General features: G+C 57.1%; 1 protein-coding gene across 1 annotated transcript in view; it reads right to left on the minus strand.

The window, feature by feature from the left end:
- ABTB2 (ankyrin repeat and BTB domain containing 2) overlaps nucleotides 1–20,419 on the minus strand; it is a 174,356-nt gene that overhangs the window by 8,362 nt on the left and 145,575 nt on the right. The window contains exons 4-13 of the mRNA XM_047691605.1: nucleotides 12,184–12,336; nucleotides 10,546–10,711; nucleotides 7,690–7,779; nucleotides 7,161–7,262; nucleotides 5,124–5,220; nucleotides 4,730–4,865; nucleotides 2,589–2,818; nucleotides 1,054–1,232; nucleotides 613–718; nucleotides 278–380 (exon numbers count right to left, since the gene is read on the minus strand). Coding sequence (XP_047547561.1) covers nucleotides 278–380; nucleotides 613–718; nucleotides 1,054–1,232; nucleotides 2,589–2,818; nucleotides 4,730–4,865; nucleotides 5,124–5,220; nucleotides 7,161–7,262; nucleotides 7,690–7,779; nucleotides 10,546–10,711; nucleotides 12,184–12,336 — 1,362 coding nt within the window. The remainder of the gene's footprint in view (nucleotides 1–277; nucleotides 381–612; nucleotides 719–1,053; nucleotides 1,233–2,588; nucleotides 2,819–4,729; nucleotides 4,866–5,123; nucleotides 5,221–7,160; nucleotides 7,263–7,689; nucleotides 7,780–10,545; nucleotides 10,712–12,183; nucleotides 12,337–20,419) is intronic.

Raw genomic sequence — 20,419 nt, forward strand, 5'->3', positions numbered from 1 at the left:
GCCCCCCATCAGTGACTGTGATGACTCTGGCTTGAAAAGTGACTCTTCATTCCAGAACATTTTCTAATAATCAGAAGCAGTACCTCGACTAGGAAGAACGCTACTGCAGAGCGTCTCCTGGAGAGCTCTGGGTCCCACCCATACTGCCCCCTGTCCACAGGACCCATCTCCACAGGGCAGAGGCTCCTCTAAGGAACCTGTGTCACCTCCCGTCTACCGGAAGCCTCCCCCGCCCATCCAGGGCCAAAGCTGGGGCCTGTTCCCTGAGGCAGCCTACCTGTTAGAAGCTGTCACCAGCAGGACCTTGTGTGCATAGAACAGCTTTCCTTCCACTAGGAAGGTCACGTCGGACATCTCCTTGTTATTCAGAAAGTGAGGATCTATGGCCAAAGGGACATGAGAGACATGACCAAAGGCCCCCCGGGGGGGTGGGTGAGCATTCCAAGAGCCCAGGGTGGGGGTATAAAGGGGAAGAACAGAGACACTGAGGCCAGGTCCTTGGTGCCAGGAATGGGGAATAGGAGACCAAGATCTGTGGGAGAGAAACAGGAAGACAGATGGGAGGGGGCTCTGGAAAGGATGAGGGGTGGGTGGCCACGGGGCGAGCCTCACCTAGCCTGGCAGGCAGGGTCTTCCGGATCTCGGGGATGCTGGGCACTGGGCTGCTGCCGTAGCAGTGCGTGAAGATGGCAGCCAGCTGCTGGGTGACCGCGTCATTCTGCCGGGCAGAGGAGAGAGGGGCGCGGTGAGCCCGCCGGCCATGGCCACGGCGGCAGACACAGTGGGCTCCTTTCCGAAGGTTCGGAGCAGCCACCGGCCTTTGCTTCTCCTGGATCTGGCCTGGTGGGAGATGCCTGTTCCTCCATCGCGGAGTCCCCAGGTGGCTTTTCTGGTCAGGCCTCAGCCCCGACAGCTCCCCGGCCTCTGCAGACTGGCCGCGGCAGTTAGGGTGTGGGGTGTGCGGGAGGGGGCCTGTGTCTGTCTGGCCACGGCCGGGGCCCGGGTACCCAGCCTGCCCGGCACCCGGGGCAGGGACCCGCTGACATCACTCACCTTGCTGGTCTTGAGGATGTCAAACATGAGCTGCAGGCCCTCGGTCACCAGCTCCTCGTTGTACTCCTCCTCCTTGATGGAGCTGAAGTCCCGCAGGAGGCTCTGCACCACCGAGTAGCGCGACTGGGAGAAGGAGGTCCTCAGAGACTCGATCCACACGTGCAGCTTCCAGGGGACGCCTGGGGGGAGGGTGGGCGGTCGTCACCTCTGCAGTGAGTGGACCCCAGAGCCCACTGCACAGTGACCCCCTCTCTGGGCGGGCTCCGGCCCGGTTCCTTCAGGCCGAGGGGCTCTCGAACCAGGGCAGGGGAGCTTCATAGACCCCAACTGGCCCTGCCGAGAGGTCAGAGGGGACTTCAGGTGCCCATCAGATAAGGCAGAGGAACAGCTCTGGCCCGAGCGCAGGGCACCCAGACGGCTCAGCCTGGGGCCACACCAGCCCCACTGTTTGTGGGGCCCCGCGACACTTACTGGGAAGACCTATCAATTATGGGGGCTGGCCAGGCGACCTATCAAGCATGGACACCCGGGCCCACGCCTGTCCAGCACTCAGGGCACTGGCATCCAGTGGCATGTAATTACAGTGTACCAGCTCCCTGGAGGGTGTCAGTGGGGCCATAAAGTAACCTAAAACTAGTTTGTGGAAGTCATGACAAAAGCTAGTAATTTCCTTGGTAATTAGTGAGATAGCTTCTTACCCCCCAGCCTCACTGTGGAATTAAAAAAAAAAAAAAAAGACGATGGCATTCCCCAGGGACACAATGACGTAGGTAGCATTAGCATCTTCGGTGTTCTGCCTATAGCTAGGAATGATGTACCCATCTTAAAGGGAGGAGCACTGAGCCTGACTGGCAGCAAGAAGAAGGTATGGCCTCCACTCCCCTGGCCCAGGCTGGGCACATGTGTGGTAGCTGCTGGGACAGTAAGCCCAGCTGCCCTCCTGCATGCAGAGCTCATGGAGAGCCGGCTCCGGGCCTTGCAGGACATCACGGTCTTAGACGAGACTCCGCAGCATCAGTGACGACAGAATGGCTGGGTCTCGCCCAGGTCTGCCTGTCTGAGTGGCCTCCCTGGAGGCAGGAGCATCCACAGACTCACAGACCCGAGGAGCGAACGAGTCTGGCCACATCACAGGACAAGGCCAGAAACTGGCCTCTAACTGACCAGAAACGTTGACTCCTAGTGACACAGATGTTCCAGGGGCCACACATCCCAGGCCACAACGAGGTCAGGGGCTGCAAAGGGAGGGGGGAGCTGAGGAGGCTCCAGGGAGGAGGAAGGGCCTGAGGCTGGAGGGCTGGGCCGATGCCCTCTCAACGCACCCCAAGGAGGACCCCCATGGAGGACCAACTGAGGCTCATGGCCTCTCCTGCCCTGACCAGCTGTTGTCAGGCCCAGGGAGATGGAGTCCCGCCCGATGCCCGTCTGCCCTGTGGCCTGTCTGCCCCTGTGGGCCTAGCCCTCCTCCCGTCTGCTAGAGAGTGGTCGAGTGCTCGTGTGCGCACGTGTGTGTGCGTGCATGCGTGGGGCCTCACCCAGTGCCCGCAGCTCCATGGTGATGTCCACATAGCCGTGCTCAGCGCTATAGTACATGGCCTCCTGCAGGGCCTTCGTGCGGGTCCGGCTCAGCCGCACGGGCCCCTCGCTGCTGCTGCCCTGGCTGGAGGTGTTGCTCTCCTCCACGCCCTCGGCCAGGATCTCCTCCAGGGACAGGACGTCTGCTTTGGCCTGCTGGGGCTGCGTCAGGAGCTTCCTCAGGACGTTCCTGCAGGCCCAGGGATGATGGAGGGGGTGTGCCTGAGGTCCTCACCATGGACAATGCCCACCGGAGTTGCCCTCCCAAGCCCCAGGGCCTTGATGGGCTGGTGTGGGGCACCAGTGGGCACTAGGGGCTCACAGCCCTCCCCTCCCAGGCAGGCTGGGTTGGGGCTCCCAGCACCCTCCATCCGTAGCCACCTGAGCAAGGCAGGGGAGGGTTCAGAGGGACTGGCCCTGGCGAGACACACCCCTGCCCCTGTCGTTGCCATCCTGGTACTACTTAGTCATGGGCTTTGGGGCCAAGCCAGCCCTGCCTTCCTGGCTGTGTGATTTCAGATGGGTTGTTCTGCCTCTCTGTGCCCTGACTGCTCTGTCATCTGTGGAGTGGGGTGTCCACGTCACCCTCTTCCAGGGTTAACGGGAGGCCAACGGACAGCATCAGATGTAGAGCCTGACATGTAGCAGAACCCTGAGGTGACAGCCAACCATACTCGCGGGAAGGGTCTGAAACCCAGGACATGTTCATACGCTTTGTTTCCCCGCCTGCCACGAACAATAACGAGCTGAAGTCAAGAAGCCCGGTCACACGGACTCCCGTGTGGAGAATGCTGGGCTTGACGGAGCACATTCCCGTGTACCGTTGCATTGCATTAACCCTGTGAGAGCCCAGGGACTCCACCACTCATGGCTGATGACTGTTTCGCACTCGAGGTCACATGGGGCAGGAGTGTGGACCCAGGACTGCTGGTTCCGTACCCCAGGCTCATTCTGTTACATCCTGTGGCCTGGGATGGCTGCAGTGGGGGGGCAGGTCCACAGGTCATCTGGGGGTGCTGAACCTCCTCCCAGCAGCCCTGCCCAGCCAGCTCCCCCTCTGTGACAGAGGTCACGCTGCACCAGGCAGAGACCCTCTCGAGAGACCCAGGATCATCCTGCTGTTGCCTTACTAGCTCACCGAGCTTACAGAGCACCTCACTTGTGTCGTGCTCTGGTATGGGAAGGTGAGCCGGCCACCACCCCTGCCCCCCCAAATCCCATGTTCCAGAGAGAGAAATGGGAAGCAGATGTGTAGACAGAGCGTGTCCGCACAGGGTGAAGAGGCTACAATAGGGGAAACCACGGGCCGCTGGGGGAAAAGGCCTAGTAGCACGGGTGTGCAGTATGGCACTGGGGGACGGAGGGGAGTGTGAGTTTTGGTGGCCGAGCAGGGACGGCACCGGCAGGGGCCAGAGAAGAAAGCATTCTAGGGAGGAGGCCACAGCAGGCACACTGCTTTTGAGAGCAGCGTTGGAGAATAGGAAGTAGTTGTCCAGCCCACCCTTCCCTTCTGGCTCCTTTTCTGGCTTCTAATAACCTCCTCTCTTGTCTCAGTCTGACCACCCCCCCCCCCCCCCCGAGCTGCCGGATGGCTCTGGTCGTGGCCTGCTGCCCGCCCCGCCACACCCCTGGGCAGGCCTGGCCCCCAAAAAGCAAGGTCTGCCATCTGCTCCCGGAGCGGGATGTGATTTCCCACACAGCCGCCAGGAGGCTCTTCGGGGCAAGCTTACGCTGTGCGAGGCCCGTGGAACCCCGGGAAATAACTACCCAGAGAACACGGAGGGGACGAGCGCGGGAGGGGACCTGGCCCCAGGGTGGGCCAGAGCGTGCAGGGGCGAGTCTACAAGAAGTGGGAGACCCAGGGGCAGTCCCAGCTCCACCAGGAGGTTGGGGGCCGTCCCCACCACCCAGTGTCTCTGGGCCTCTGACATCTGAGGCCTCTCTGTTCTTCGAGGACCTGTATCTTTTTTCTGGGTGGCTTCCACGCAGACCCCCCATCTAGAAAGATCTCCAGCTCTTCTGCTCCCCATGGGGGACTTGGGCCCCTGAAAGCCCGTTTCATGCTCCTGGATCACACGGGACAGGAACCCCAGGTGCGTACCTGTGGCCATGGGCGGCCGAGCGGCTGAAACAGTTCATGTCCTCGTGGAGGGAGGAGGCCATGCCATTGGCTTCAAGCGTGCTGAGTAGGGGGTCAGCACCTCGGCTCAGCAGCAAGCTGACCAGCTCGTAGTTCCCTGGAAGGCAAGGCGGACAGAGGGTGCTACCACTGCCCCGTCACCGTGTGCCTCTACGGGCTGCTGTCCAGTTCCCGAGCTCCATAGAAAGGCGGATGAACAGGGTGAGGGGAGTCCCAGGGGCCCAGAAGGAGTATCCGGGCTTGCTTCAGGGACCTGGGCATGTGGCCACAAGTCTGGCTGCTGGCCCGCCTGGGCGGACCCCTTGGCGTGGCGGGAGGGCCCCTTGCCGGGCAGGGCAGCTGCCCGTATACCTACCAGCTGCGGAGGCCAGCTGCAGGGGGGTCTCTGTGTAGCTGTCCTCACCGCCACTCACTGCGGAGCCCTCCACGTGGGCCCCGGCGTCCAGCAGCAGCTACAGGGCACAGGGCAGGACAGGGGGCAGGACAATTCAGCATGGTGGGGAGTGGCTGGGATGTGGCAGGGGAGGCTTTGGGAGAAGGGCCTCTGGTTCCCTCTAGGCATGTGGCCAAGACCCAGCTCACCTGGGCAGCTGAGGAAACTAAACTCTGGAACTTGAAGTTACCCTCAGGGCTTCAAGTTTCTAGAATCTTCACGTCCACTTTTGTGGCTTTGGATCAAGGCCCTGAGCTTGTGGGGGCCTTGGAACTGTTTTTCAAATGCTTTCCTATGAATCGGTTGCAGTGACCTTTCTAAGAACTTAGGCAAGTGAGCAGAACAGAAAGTATCACCCCCAGTCTACCAGGGGAAACTGAGGCTCTGGGAGGCAGCAGAGGTAGTGGGAAAGGGAGAGGTGTTAGAGTCAGAAAGAGCTGAGTGTCAGTGCTGGCCGCTAACCAGTGAGTGACCTCGGGTGGGGAATGAGCTCAACTCCCGAGGCCTCAGTCTTCCTCATCTGAAAAATGGCCAGAGGCCTGCCTTGCTGCCATGCTGGGGATGACACGGAAGGGTGCTGAGCCCACAACAGGGATCATAACCAAAGGTGTCATGGGGTCTCACAAGAGGGGTCCAGCAGGCAAGGTGGGGAGGCACGGGGCCAGGGCAAGACCTCGCTGTCCGGGATGCCCCTCTCCCTTCTGGCAGGGGCAAGGTGGCGCAGGGCTAAGAGACGCCAAGCAGTTCCAGCCAAGCCGGGCCTGGCTTTGCCTTGGGGCAGGGGTGGCGTCCGTGAAGCTCTAGCAGGTGACTCTGAGCTGCACCTCACCTTCCCTGATCGGCTGCTCCGGAGAGAGCCCTGAGATCCTTCCTGGGTTTCTGACAAACCCACAGCCTTCTCCAAACCCAGGGGAAACCCCGCCCGCCGCACACCTGCAGACCAGGCATGGGGGGGCCAGGCTGACCGCCAAGCCTGTGCTCCAGCATGTGGGAAGTGGGGAATGGCTGTCGGCCGGAGGCTCTCATCAGTCAGAAACCAGCTGTGGCCCTGCTGCCCGAGCCGGTGCGCCAAGGTGGGGGAGGTGGAGGCCCGCCTGATGGGGTGAAACTGGGCCCCAGTCCAGGCAGGTCTGGGGCACAGCCCTGCCGGCCGGTCTGGGCTAGGCTGGAGCTCTGCTCAGTGCTCAGGAGGGCAGGAAGCAGGAAGCAGGCAGAGGACGGCAGCTGGCCTAGTGCAGACCCACTACCGAGCCACTGCGACAGGCTACAGCCTGGGCACGGCCCCTGCCCTCAGAGAACCTGCCGTCTAGCGGACAGTCTGCGAGGCGGACGCGTGAACTCCCAGGAAGGAGTGTGCAACCCTGTGTACCCCGGTGGCCCAAGGAGCAAAGGAGTCTGGGAGTCGAGTGGCAGAGTGGCTGGTGGCCTAGGTGGGGTGAGCCGCTGCTTGGCTCCACTTCTGGGCCGGAGCCCCACCCTCACCCCAGCCACAGCTATCTGGGCCATCATGGGCATGACAGGGCGTGGCCTGTCTGGCCAGGTGAGCTGTGCCGCTCTGAGTCCTCTCAGGAACTGGGAAATCCACAGACTAAGACTTGAATGGGGATGGGCAGAACCAAAAGGACACCCTGAGACAGGGCCAGGGAGCAGAAAGGGCTACAGGTGGGGAAGATGATCGGAGGAGAGAAAAAGGAGCCCACATGCCATTCCAGCAAGACCGGAGACTCCTGGACCAATACGGAGATGCCTGCCTGGACCTGGGCTTGTTCCCTAAAATTCCACCCGTATCCTTATCCTAAACCTCCCTGAGCCAAACCGTGGGGGCAGGGGGTCTGTCCTGCTGACTTGGAGAGTGGCCCAAAGCAGCACCTCTGCTCTCTCGGATTCCAGGCAGGGCTACTTTTGGGGCCTGCCCCCCTGGGCAGGCGAGGGCTCCCTGTGCACATGGCGGACACTCACCTGCACCACAGAGATGTGCCCATGAAGCACAGCGAATGTCAGTGAGGTCCAGTGCCGGCTGTCGGGGTGGATGGAGGGATGTCTGGGAGAGTTGCTTGGAACCTGGAAAATGCCACAAAGGAGCTGTTTTTTTTTGTGTGTGGGCAAGTGCCATTCCCAGGCAGGTCACCCAGGCACCTGGGGGCGCATCGGCAGAGGGTGACTAGGAGCCCCTCTGAGTGCCTTCTGTTGCCCCAGTCATGTCTCATGAAGGGCCCCCCCGCCGCCCCGCCATAGACAAGACTTGGCAGGATGATCGGTGAGTGCCACCCATCCTGGGTAGGGACACGGCAGGGATGAGGCTGTCCCGGAAACAGAACCAAGCCCATTCTCTCCGCCCTGCTCCCCGCTCTCGGATGGGAAGCCCAGGTGAGAGCAGAAGTGCCCTGAGCATCTGCGTTCCCGTTCCTCCCAGACACTGCCCTGGCGCGGCTGCTGGAGACTGTGGGGTGCTCCCTTGCTGGGCCAGGTGCCCCGCGGAGCTGCTCACCTGGATGTCCAGGTTGGCGCCCGCGTCAATCAGCATCTGGACCATTGCCTCATCCCCGGCCGCGCAGGCGTACATCAGCGGTGTCAGGCCCTATGGGAATCAAAGATCAACGCTAAACCCTCCGGGAACAGACATGCTGCCACGTCATCCACAGGCCTCGGTCCCACAAACCACAGTCCGGGCTCCTGCTGGACCTAGCTGCCCATCCTGAGCTCGCCTCCTGCCCCTTCTGGGACCAAGGGACACACAGTCCATGAGGTGCAAGCAGGGGCCATTTCCACAAGTGCGGCGGGCCCCCAGAGGGGTGGAGAGCAGGGGCACTGGAGCCAGACTTGGCCAGACGAGGCCCCCTCTGCCAAGGGGAGCTGTAAATTGTGTCCAGGTCACTCGTCTCTCCCTGTTTCTTCCTGAAAACGAAAACAATGGTATCCAGCTCATAGGCTTGTTGTAAAAAAGATGAGTGACTATGTGTGAAGTGCTTCATCCAGAGGAAGGCGACCTCAGGAGCTAAGAAATCACAAGAGCGCAGTGAGCCCGTCACTGCCGCGGTGTCACCCGGCGCTCTCCTCACCCACCCCTGGCCCTGGGCACCTTGGTCACCCCATAAAGTGGTTTATGGCCAACATCTCCTCGAGTCACCATAACACCCCTATGAGGGAGGCTCTATTGTTATCCCCATTTTACAGACGAGGAGCAGACAGAACCGAGGCCAGGTCGCACGAGGAGGAGGAGGACCTCACACGGGACCCGGATCCGCCTGAGCCGTGAAGCCGCCCCTCGGAGGCAGCTCACGGAGCGCAGCCAGGGGTCTCACTCGGCTCTCTCATGCCACGGAGCCAGGACGAGCTTTTCCGGAGGCCGAGGCCCAGTCCCTCCCCGCGTTTCGAAGCATAGCTCGCCGGGCTGCCTCCTGGCTGGGAGTCTGTCTCCGGGGCCAGCCATAGCACAGGAGGCGATGGAAAGTGTTATTCCACAGCTGGATCCTGGCGAGCGCACGTCTAGAGCCTGCGATGTTATTTATTAGGTTATTTGTGTGAAGACAAGATCTCCTTACCTCATAAATCCTTGCCTGGTGCCCAGAGATAAAGAAATGGCCTGACATTAATCACGGGTGAGGAGCTGTTTACCCACAGATCATCCCATAAACACCAAGGCCGAGGGCACAAACAGGATCGAGCATTCCGAGAAGAGCCCGGTGGCAGGAGGGGGCCCTGGCTTGCTGTCAGCCCCCTCCGCACTCACTGACGCGGCTCTCCACGCGTCTGCATGCGGTCCAGCGTTCGCATCGGCTACGAGTCCCGGGAGGGGAAACGACCTTTCTGTGGCAGCCCCATCCCCCTCCAGGTCCGCGGGGAGGGTAAAGCTAGCAGGGCCGACGGCCAGAGCTCACGGATAACCATCGCTGTCCTCGCGTGGATGCGAGACCCAGAACAAATGCTCACTGAGCCTTTACTATGTGCCAGATGCAGAAGTATCCCTGAACCCTACAGGGCTGGGGCTGCGGTCCCCCGTGGGTGGAGGCGAGGAGAATGACCCTCACGGAGGTGGGGCAGCTTGTCCACGACGCCATGGCTATGACAGGGCAGATGACCCCGGGGCCTCACCCTAGCGCCCAGAGCGGGGAGCGGATGCCCCAGGATGAAAGCCCCCACAAGGCCCAGGGAAACTGCTCTGACAGAGGCACCCAGCCTGCGGCCTCCTTGCTGCCCTGCCTCGGCCCCCCAGCCCAGCACACGGCCTGACCATCCCGCCTCTGTGCTCCTGCTCCCAGTCACCTTCTCCCTGGAGCGCTGCCCCACCGCTCTCTGCTTCAGCCCTGCCCTCCCGCTCCCGGAGGCGCTGGGCCCCAGCCGTCCTGCCTGACAGTCACCCATCCAAGTCCACCCTGGTCTCGTGGCTGACCTGGCACATTAGCACACCCCGTCCCGCGCTGGCACCTCACAGGACAGCATTCCACCCAAGCCCTATGCTGTCACAGAGCTTCCCCCCCACGTCTGTGTGGCCTTCCAGACCACAGTGCCATCATCTCTGCAGTGAGGACACACAAAGTGGCGTCAGACAAACCAGCCGGACAGTCCATAGGGGCGAAGAGCTTGGAGTCAGACTGCTTCTGACTCCGGCTCTGCTCCGCCCTGGCTGTGTGATCTCACGTAAAGCAACTTCTCCAGACCTCAGTTTTCCTCATCTATAAAATGGGGACGATAATAGTACGACTTCCTCTGGCCACCATCAGGACTGAATGAGTGCATCTGGGCAAAGCACTTTGAATGGTGCCTGGAACATAGCCGCACCCTACAAATGGCCCCCCTCATGGCCAACACAGTAAACAGAGCAAACAAGACCCCCGAGTTCTATCTCAAATTGTGAGTCACTTCCAACACTTCCTCTTCTGGCTTCATTTTACTCTCTAACGCTTCTCACCAACACACTCGGTATGCTATGTTCATATTTCTTAGCACGTGTTTCCCCAACTAGAACGCTAACTCCATGGAGGCAGCAGGGTTTGTGGGCCTGGCACGGAGCAGCCCACGAGGCACCCAGGGCACACGCCCCAGTGACTAGTTCTCACAGCCGGTCCTCCGGGCTTCTGCCCAGCCCTGCACAGCGTCTGGCCTTCCAGCCAGGGGAAGCAGAAGCTCCTAGACAGGAGGTTTCCCTGGCAGTGCTAGGAAGGTCTTCCAGCTGACAGCCCACCAGCCCCCGGCAGGGCGCCATGTGGGAGGCCGCCCACTTCTCAGGAGCACCGAGCAGAGCAGCTCTCAGATTTGGAACAGAAGGACTGTGCCACCCCCTCTTGCCATGGCAAGTTCCCTCCTGTGTCCCCCGCGCCTGGCTAGCAGAGCTCTCTGCACGCACCTGGTCGTCCATAGTGTTCACCCCGTCCGGGCCCAGGGCATCGATGGCCTGGTTGATGAGGTCCGTCCTGCCGCAGTTGAGCATGCGGAAGCCCAGGTCCTGGTTGAACTTCTCCGTGGCCGCTCGGGCATCCAGCCTCCGGAAGGAGCTGAAACAGCACTCGGGTCTGCACAGACGGGACCCCGAGATGCGTGATCAGGACTATGTGTGAACGCCTGGGGCGAGGGCTTCGCCTCTCAGGGAGGCGAAGCTGATGAGGGGCAGGATGACAGGGAATTACAGTTTGATCAGCAGCGACTGGCCTTGTCATGCTCAGTGACATGAGGAGCACAGACTTCTGCTCTTCTGCAAACAGGTTAAAGAAGAGCTCTGAGCTTCTCAGAGCTGTCCACTGTCAGGAAACGAAGTCCCCTCAGAAAGAACCCACCAGGGACTCTGCCTGAGCCAGATGTAGCTCCAGCCTGGGCCACAGTGCTCGCCTGTATGCCTTCTGCAGGGCGAAGGCTGCCCTCGCACTATAGGATGGCCACAGTAGGTTCCAGTCCTTGGCTTATATCTTCTCCTCAAGGCTTCCCGAGGAGACCCAGAATTACCAAACAGATGGTGGAGAAAGGCCCAGAACCCCATGACCACCCCACTACCATCCAGCCATCCTACCAATGAGAGTCACAGATTAAAAACTGTGTCTATGAGATGGCATGGAGGGGCTTTCATGGGGGGGGCTTCAGCCTGGAGCCTTAGCTGGGCCAAAGTGTTTTCCACACTTTTATGTCCCAGAATGACATTTTTTAAATGTCCCAGAATGACATTTGGGAATCTGCCATGGAGAGAGAGGAGGCTATAACTGGGGTTGGGGCAAAGGCTAAAAAAGAAGAAAAAGAAAGAAAGAAAGAAAGAAAGAAAGAAAGAAAGAAAGAAAGAAAGAAAGAAAGAAAGAAAGAAAGAAAGAGAAAGAAAGAAGAAAGAAGGAAGGAAGGAAGGAAGGAAGGAAGGAAGGAAAAAGAAAGAAAGAAAGAAAGAAAGAGAGAGAAACAAGTCTCTCATACGACAAGGATAACCAGCAGAACATTCTCCAGACTAACTTTTGGAGACCAGTCCAATATAAGACAGTCATGCTGGGAAGAAAGTTAAGAGTCTAGGCTTGGGGCCATGTAGACCTGGGTTCAAATTCAGACAATTTTCTAGCTGAGTATCTGTGGGTGAATGATTATTCCTCCCTGATCCTTGGTTTCTCCATTTGTAACATGTGCATTACAGCCTCTCTTTCTGTAAATTTGTCACAAGGACCAAGATGACACATGTACATCTACACCAAGGAAGAGCTCAGAAATAGTAGTGTCAGATATAGGAACAGAGGAGAGGACCCGACTTTGCTGATTACCCCCTAAATATCCCACAGAGCCAGACTGTGCGGGCTCTCCTGCCCATATCCAAATGCGTGTCTGCTCTGTCACCCGTGGCTGCAGAAGATGCACCCAAAAAGCAGCCAAGGTCTGGAATGATCAGTCTAAGAGGTATGGCACCCACAGAGCAAGCCTTGGGAGGGGCCCCCTTCCCCAACTCCCAGACAGGGGGCTGTGCAGGGGGCTGGGCGTGGAGCCCGGGGCCCTCCAGCCTCACTCCTCCCCCGTTCCATACTTGAGTTGCCGGGGCTCACAGTCCAGGCCAGGCAGCAGCAGTCGGGCAGCCTGCCGGATGTCGCCACTGTCCACGGTGAGGCTGCGGCGGTGCTCTGCGTAGGTGATGGCCACACGCATCCACTCCATCAGGGGCGGCAGCAGCATGAAGGGCCTGTGAGGCAGCAGAGAGAGAGAGGGTCAGGCAGGTGGAGGGGCGCCCTCCAGCACGCATGCTCTGAGCACGGCTACAGAGGCTGCTCACCCCTAAGCTTCAGGCAGTGAGGTGGGGGGGGGCCTGCTCCTTGCCCACACAGAGACCCCAATTTGTCCCCTTCCGTAGACACTGTCATGGGTCAGGAGAAATTCCCATCATGGGCCACGAGCAGAACCTAAGGGCCTTAGGTGACCCATGAAAGGAACGGTTTGCCAGCCTGTCAAATGGAGGACTCCTGAATTCAGACAGGGGTCTCTCTGCAGGAGAGACTGCCTCCTGGGTAGTGGGGGGCGTGCGGAGGGAAGAGTCCCACAGACGCTGGCTCCCACCCCAGCTTTGCCCCAAGCAGCTGTGCTCCATCACCACAGACCAACACAGCCTGAGCCTGCTCCCAGCATCTGTGAGATGGGCTGTCGTGAAACTGTGTGTCGTGACGTATGGGGCATAGTTAACGGTCACCCCCCCCTTCCTCAGCCTGCACCTGGGCTGAGGTGGGCCTTACGTCCCTTCCTGTGGCAGACCAGAGCTGCCTCAGCATGCCACTTCCTGTCCCAGGAGAGCATAACACTAAAAACTCAGGGCCACAGTGACATGGGGCGGGAGGTGGAAGCAGGGAGAGATTTCTGCTGGGGAAGGCCTCTGAGTTGCCAACTCCAGGGGGCACCACTCACAAGGTTGTCCATGTGTCACCAGGGGGCGCCATTCACACTGACTGTGACTAGTGCCCCCTAGCATTGAGCAATACAGCGGGCACAGCTGCTCAGGGCTAGCCCTCTCCCTGCCCAGCCCTCCCATCCCCATCCTGCCAGATCTGGATTACTGCTGGGGAGGCAGGGTCTGCTCCCTGTCCAGAGGGGCTTTCCTCCTGTCCTCTATCCGTTCTGGCCAAGTCTCCCGTGGTAAAGACCATCTTGGGAGACCACCTCACAGTCCAACCCATCTCAGTGCTGTGGGCAGCCCTGACGGCCAAATGACTCAATGGACAACCAGCCTGCTCTGCCCAGAACTTTCCTTGCCTGGTCACAAGGATGAGGCAGCCCTGGCACTCTGCCTCTTGTGGCTGCTGTTCTCTTCAAGGACAGCCCGAGTCCGCCTCCAATTCCTGTGTGTGCTCCCCGCCCTCCTGCTGCCTGCCACTCCTCCACAACCCACTCCCTGGGACACCCTGGGCTCCAGGAGCATTAGGTGTCTGCTGTCACCCGCCATCTTGCCCCTAGACTCACAGAGAGGTGCTGTGACCAGGAAAAGGATCTCTAATCTCTTCCCTCAGCCACTAAGTCAGTCAACTGGAATCCACGAGAGACCCTCAGACCACTGGTCTTAAATTTCCAAACACTCAGGAAATTGTCAGAACTTTAAAGGGCTTCTCTCCTTGAGGGAAATGATGCTTTTTATTTATTTTTAAACAAAATAAGCAGATGTGATCTTGAAGGTGGTTCATTTGGAAGTTATTTTAATGTTCTGGCCCCATCGTTTCAGAAAACCTATCCGGGTCTGCGTGTACCACTAGGAGTGATGAATAGTCACAGGTGGGGGAAGCCCAGCTGCTCTTGGCCTTCAAGAGTGCCCTGGACCTCACCCGACCCATCTCCAGTCCTGGATCCTTCACCAGGACACACCAGACCACCACATATCCGTGGTTCTCAAGCTTCCCCTGCCCTTCCTACCTCCTGCAGAGAACGAACCTACTCTCATCTCTGCCTATCCAGATCCTGTTTATTCTTCAAGGCTCAGTTCCAATACTTTCTCTTTCCAGAAGCCCTCCTGATCCTCTCTCCCGAAGAAAATAATCTCTTTCCGCTCCAAGATCCCTTTGAACTTGCTCTTCCTGCAATAAATGTGTCTCATCTTCCTGACTAGACCCACTGTGCCTCAGGACAAGAACAATGGCCTGCTCATGTCTGTGTACTCCCAAGTATGCCCAGCACAGGGACTAAACAGAATACGTCCCCAATAAACATTGGACCAATGACTAAAAGTAAGGCTGAGTGTCAGGAACTTATTATGGTGTATCTAAGCTTTCATTTCTGGACCAACTCCTGGTTCTGCCCAGAAAAGAATGGCATATAATTTCCAAGGGTATAGTGCTGACTTGCTAGAGTGGGGAAGCCAGGAATCCATGGGGGGAGCATATAGAATATAGAAAGTTCACGAGCCATTTGTGAACTCCTGTTTATAGGACTTTGATTATAAATACCCATTTGAATTCTCCCCAAATAGTCTTGGATTTTCCAATTCTGACATTGCAATGCTAGAAGGCAAGCTCAGACACATATTTCTATATATATCAGTCCTTCTGATCCAAGGGGAAGGCTTTATCTAAACCACCAGCATTGGGACTGAAGTGTAAATGAAAAGCTAGTTTGTGGATTTGCCAGCCACTCTTCCCTGTTGTGGCCGACAGCCAAGACCAAGTGCCAAGTATGGACACTGAAGCTCTAAGCAGCATCTCCCAGCTGCACTAGGGGAAATCCAAGAGGGAACTTGGGGAATCACCAAGTCTAATCAGATGCTGTCGTGATTCACCACGCTCCGGGCCTCTGAGAGTTCGGTACATGAAAAAATACAGCGTTGGTAACCTTGGTGGGCAAGTACTGGGGATTGGCTCGTTCAGCCTCCATTATCCCATCTTTGTTGGAGACATAAACCATTGAAAACTACATTTCCCAGACTCCTTTGCAGCTGGGGTTCTGGAGGCAAATCAGGTTTCGCCATTAAGATCCAGCTGCAAGAAGTCTGGTGAACAGGTGTGAGGCCGAGCCCATGTTTGTGCCCCCTTGCCAGTTTCATGAGACATGAGGTCTAGTTCTTTTTTTCTTACAGACCCTACCAGTGTCCATTTTCCACCTGGCTGAGAGCTTCAGAGGCTGTGTGCTTCAGAAAGCAAAGACAAAGACTTCTTTCGGCTTTAGTCCAGAATTGCATTTCCAGGGGCTATCTCAGAGGGAGCGGCCCCGGCTCGAGGAGTCTTGTATCCTCCTCGGAGGCTGGGCCTTGAACCTACTCCTTGAGCTCTTCCAATGATTCTGTTGGCATCTGACTCCCTGCATTAAATCCCTTCCTGCTTAAAATACCTAGAGTGGCTCTGTTTCCTGAATTGAACGCTGACTAAATATTCTCAACATACAGAAATCCTCCAGGGTTAAGAGGGTCCCTCTGCCTCTGGGGTAGTGGCTAGTGTCCTCCTGTCAGGGCCAGCCCCCACACTGATGTCTTCAGGCCTTTTCCCCTGGCCTACCCAGCCCCCTGTGGTCCATGGGAAGATAAAATGACAAGCAATTCATAGACTTTCTCAGTAACATCCTTCCCTTGGCCTGTGGGTTCCAGGCTACTACTTCCTTTCTGGTAATTTCATCTAGCCCACTGGACATGCTGAGAAGCTGGCCTGTATTCCTGGACATTCTGGAAAATCCCCATAAAAACTCCCATTTGGACTGGCTGTGAATACATCCTACCCGCAGGGTGAGAGGGCCCCAGAGGGGCAAGGCTGGGAATACTGACATCTGCATTGTTCCCAGGGTCTCCTGCTTTGTCCCCTCCCAAAGAAAAAGTCGGTTTCTCTCTTCTTGCCATTCCTCTAGGCTGAGCTTGGCCACAAGCCTTTTGCTGCCAGGGCAGGTGTCCGCTGTGCCAGAGGGGGAGGAGGCACGGCTGAAGGTACCCCCTTTGGTTGGCCCCTCTGTCGCCGAGTGCTCTCTCAAATAAATAAAATCTTAAAAAAAAAAAAAAAAACCAAAATATTCGAACGTGAATACGCCAGTTCGCATCTCCCAACAATATCCCGATATCAGCTTTCGTTGATATCGTCATCACCTGTAACAGAGCCTCTGGAGAAGCTCCCCGGGACACATGTGAGAAGATGAGAGGGAGAAGGCAAATAGCACTTTATTCTTATGAAAATAATTTTGACCCTGTAGATTCCTGAAAGTCTTCAGGACCCCAGGGGTCCCCAGAACACACTTTGAGAATCACCACCTTAAGACAAGGCTATACTTGGGCAGAGTGTGTGGCTGGGGTTCTGCCTCTGGCGGCACACGGCCCAGCCAGTTCTAGAATACTGACTTGCATGCGCCTTTCCAGCCCAGCGAACTGAGGCTCCTACCCCACTACCCCGCAGCCACCTAGAAGTGGCTTCTAGGTATGTTCCGTGGGAAGAACCTCTTTTGCTGGTATTCCATTGACTCCACATGACAATGGCTGTGTATGTACTCTGCAGTGATCCAGGCTGTGGGCTCAGGTGGGAGCCTTCTGGTTTGGGATCCAGCATCACTAGCAATAAATTCAACTGTGATCGTGTGCACCCTCAGCCTCGTCGTCCCATCAGCCAAATTGGTATAAATAACAGGACGACCTCATGACAAGTATGTATGGAAGTGCTTAGCCCAGCATTTGGCACACGGCAAGTTCTCAATAAAGGTGAACTATTATTACTATGTTAGTGTCTGTTGATAGAGAAAACACATAACAGCAAAATAGGCTACAGGAATCTGATCCTATCAAATGCCTCAACTCTAGCTCTTCAAGTGGGGTCGACTCTCCCCTCCCGGGTCCTCCAGCAAGTGTAAACACGTAAAGATTGCAAAAGCCTGCCAGCAAACTGCCCATCACCCACTCCATCCCAAGTCAGAAGACAGACAAAACAGATGCAACCACTGTGAGGGGTGGGATCTGGAAGCCGTTTCTGGCAGTGTAGCCTCCCGGCCTTGGCGGTCTAGGATCGCACTCGGGGAAGGGACACAGCAAGGTACAGACTCACCAACACATGATGTGGGGTGGGGGCGGAGTGGGTGGGCATAGAATACCGGTTAGGGACCTACGCCCCTGCCCGCCCAAATGCTGCTGAAACCATCACCCTCATGCACACCAGCACATCGGGTAGAGCTGCCTCTGTGACAAACCAAGCCACATAAAAGGGCTACCGACTGGCCGCATGTGTCTGTGTGCGAAAGACAGCGGCTACCACCACAAAGGACAGTCCGGGAGATGAGGCTTCCACGTGAAGAAGTGGGCATGGCCTCTTTGCTAGGGGAGGAAATGGCAACCTCCTGGGGCCAAGTGCTTCACCCAAGGTCACAGAGCCAGTTCAGCAGCACCACAGAGACCAGCCCCGCGTGCCACACAACTCAGTTTCTCCTTGTGTCTCTAAGTTAATCATATACTTGAACCTGAGCTTATCAAGCCAGGGGTCTCCTAAGGCCCTTTGACAGGACAGACCTGCAAAAACCACTTTTTACCCCTTAAAAAAAAAAAAAATGAAAGAGAATAAGCTTCTTAAGGCTTTGGTTTTTAAGAGGTCCCTGCAGCCTGGAAAAAAAAAAAAAACCCGGTCCCACTCAGCAAGCATATGATTTATTGGGATTACAGCCCTATAAGCAGTGTCTTAACAACATGGAACAGGAAACGACTCTAATTTCCAGCTAAAAGCAGGCTCTGTTCTTCTCGAGGTGGGCAGCGGCCTCAGGGAGGGGGCAGGTTGGCAGAGGGGCACAGGCCTGTAACTGGAGGCTGTGTGCCCCAAGCCTGAGGCATGGGAAGGCCTGTCCCCTCTGTGCCCACCCACGAGGATCCGGGTGTGAGCGTGCAGGCAGGCCTCGGACGTGCCTACCAGCTGGGCAGGGCCTGGAGACCTGGCCTAAGCTCAGCCCTGGGAAAACCGGCCTGTGGTTTCTTCCCTTCCAGCCTTGGCAGGAAGCGCAAAGGGCTCTGGGCGTGGGCCTGGCTCTGGGGGTGAGGAGGGTTTGGGGAGGTCTGTGCCTCCTTTGGCTTGCTCCCTAATGAGATTGTCCCATTCCCCGGGAAGCTCAGCCCATCCCACCTGTGAGCATACTTAGTTCAGGAAAGGAACCTCACAGTGGCCAGCCAGACAGTCTCGCATCCTCAGCCCTACATTCTCCCCCTGACTCTGCCCCATCTTCGGATGGAGCCGCTGCCAACAACAGGGTTTTCTAGGGCCATCTTCCTGCCGCATCCCCCTTCTCCTAGCCCCTGCTCCCATGTCGCTCCCCCCATGCTGTCTGGGTAGGGGCCAGAGAGTGGCAACTTCAGGAACTAGCAAAGAGGTCCAGCTTTGCCCAGTCGAATGACGGCTCTGCAGGCAAAGACTCCTCTGGAAGGTCAAGGTCAGCTTTACCATGACGGCTCTGAGGGCTTTACCATTGGTTGTCCAAGATTTCTGAGAGCCACGTGACCTAAAACACCAAGGTGAACCATCCATGCCGAAAAAACCCCACTGTGTCCCTCTGAAGTCAGATGCGGCTCCCAGCACAAAGGAAGCAATTCTAGTCCGGTTCACATCCTGGACTAATTAATTTTCGAGGATTGCTTGGTAAACCAGAATGGTTTGGCAGGGCTTGGAGTCAGAGCTGGGTAAGAACTTCCTCTGACCCCCAGGCCTGTCTTCTCCAGCAGCCATGGTGCCCCAGCACCTGGAGCTGACCCGTGGCAGGGTCTCCACGTGTGGTCAGAGGTCAGAGCTCAGGGCCTGCTGTGGGGGAAATACTCTTTTCTTATTAAAACTCATCTGTTAGGGATTAGAGACCTAAAAAAAACCTCTATTTGTCCAGATATACAGTTGGATACAAATTTAGACTATAATCAAGTCATGATTAGCTGTCAGCCATTTCTCTGCCTCTTCCCAGGGACTGCCCGTCAGGATGCCCGGGAGCCTAAGAGTGGGCAGTGGGATGGGAGGTCAATCAGGTGACAACTGTGGCATCCTGGCTTGGCTCCCAAGGCATGTGGAGAATAACAGAGAAACACTAACAACTACGATTTCTATAGCATGCAAAGCACCGGGCACTGTTTTAAGCCCCTCACACCTATTGATTCACTTAACACTCAGAAATGTTACGAAGCAGCTACTAGAATTACCCCTATTTCACACACGGGGAAACTGAAGGCCAGCGAGGTGGACCACCTTGCCCCAGAACATGCACTTCGGTAGGTGGCAGAGCTGGGATGAGGTCCCGGGCTGTAGATCCCAGCCCCCGGGGTTCCCACACGGAGCATTCCAGTGTCGCTCAGCTTAGGAAATCGGCTCTGGTTGTCCACGTTCTGGACCCTTCCCCATCTTCCTCATCTTAGCGATGGGGAGTTTTAGTCACAACAGCCATAGCTTTTGTCACCCAAACTGGCCCGCTTCCGAGAGGAAAACAGAATGCTATTGCCAGTCACACTGGAGAGCAAACTCTCTCAGACAACCCAAAATATCTGGCCACCTTAGCTCCTGGGTGAAGCCCACGGCGGGCTCCTGCCGTCCCCTCCTGCCCAACCTGAAGTAGCTCTCCACTCTGCCCCCGAGCCCTGCGGGGCTCACCCTGTCATCGGTTCACCTGAGTGTTAGCTTAGCTGCTTTCTCTTCCGACTACAATCCCTCCAAAGGCGGTGCCTTTTGCTCACTGGCATTCCCTCAGGTCCATACAGGGGCTGTTAGTAGCTCAGTCTCCGAATCTGTAACTGTGTGGCATGTTCCTCCCTCCTGGCAGCAAAGTCCTCCGGCTGTGACCGTGTTTTCAGGCCTCTGCTCTCCTTCCAGAACTCTCTGCGGGGCTCCGTGTGCTATGAACAAGGGCATCAGGCCTAACTCTACAGGCAAATGAGCTCAGAAAATGGGGACCAACTTCATCTTTCGTTCTTGGAGGCTTGAGTTGGTTTGGGTATTGGCAAATGGCTGCCTTCAGTGAAGAAAATACTTCCCAGATAAAAAGACAACCGGGGTGCCTGTGTGGCTCAGTCATCAAGCATCTGCCTTCAGCTCAGGTCATAATCCCAGGGTCCAGGGACCGAGGCCCACATTGGGCTCCCTGCTCAGCAGGAAGCCTGCTTCTCCCTCTCTCTCTGCCTCCTCTCCCTGCTAGCTTGCTTTCTAAAATAAATAAATAAAATCTTAAAAAAAAAAATAAAATAAAAAGACAACCATTTCACAGGAGAGTTTTCGACCCCAGAGCAGTGTCCTGGGGTGGGGCTCCACGGCTAGGGCACCTTCTGGGGGTTTCAGGGCGGGGGGTGGGGGTTAGCCTGGGGCCCAGGGAGGACACTGGGG

The sequence above is a fragment of the Lutra lutra genome, chromosome 10 (genome assembly GCF_902655055.1).
Source record: "Lutra lutra chromosome 10, mLutLut1.2, whole genome shotgun sequence".
Taxonomy (NCBI): Eukaryota; Metazoa; Chordata; class Mammalia; order Carnivora; family Mustelidae; genus Lutra; species Lutra lutra.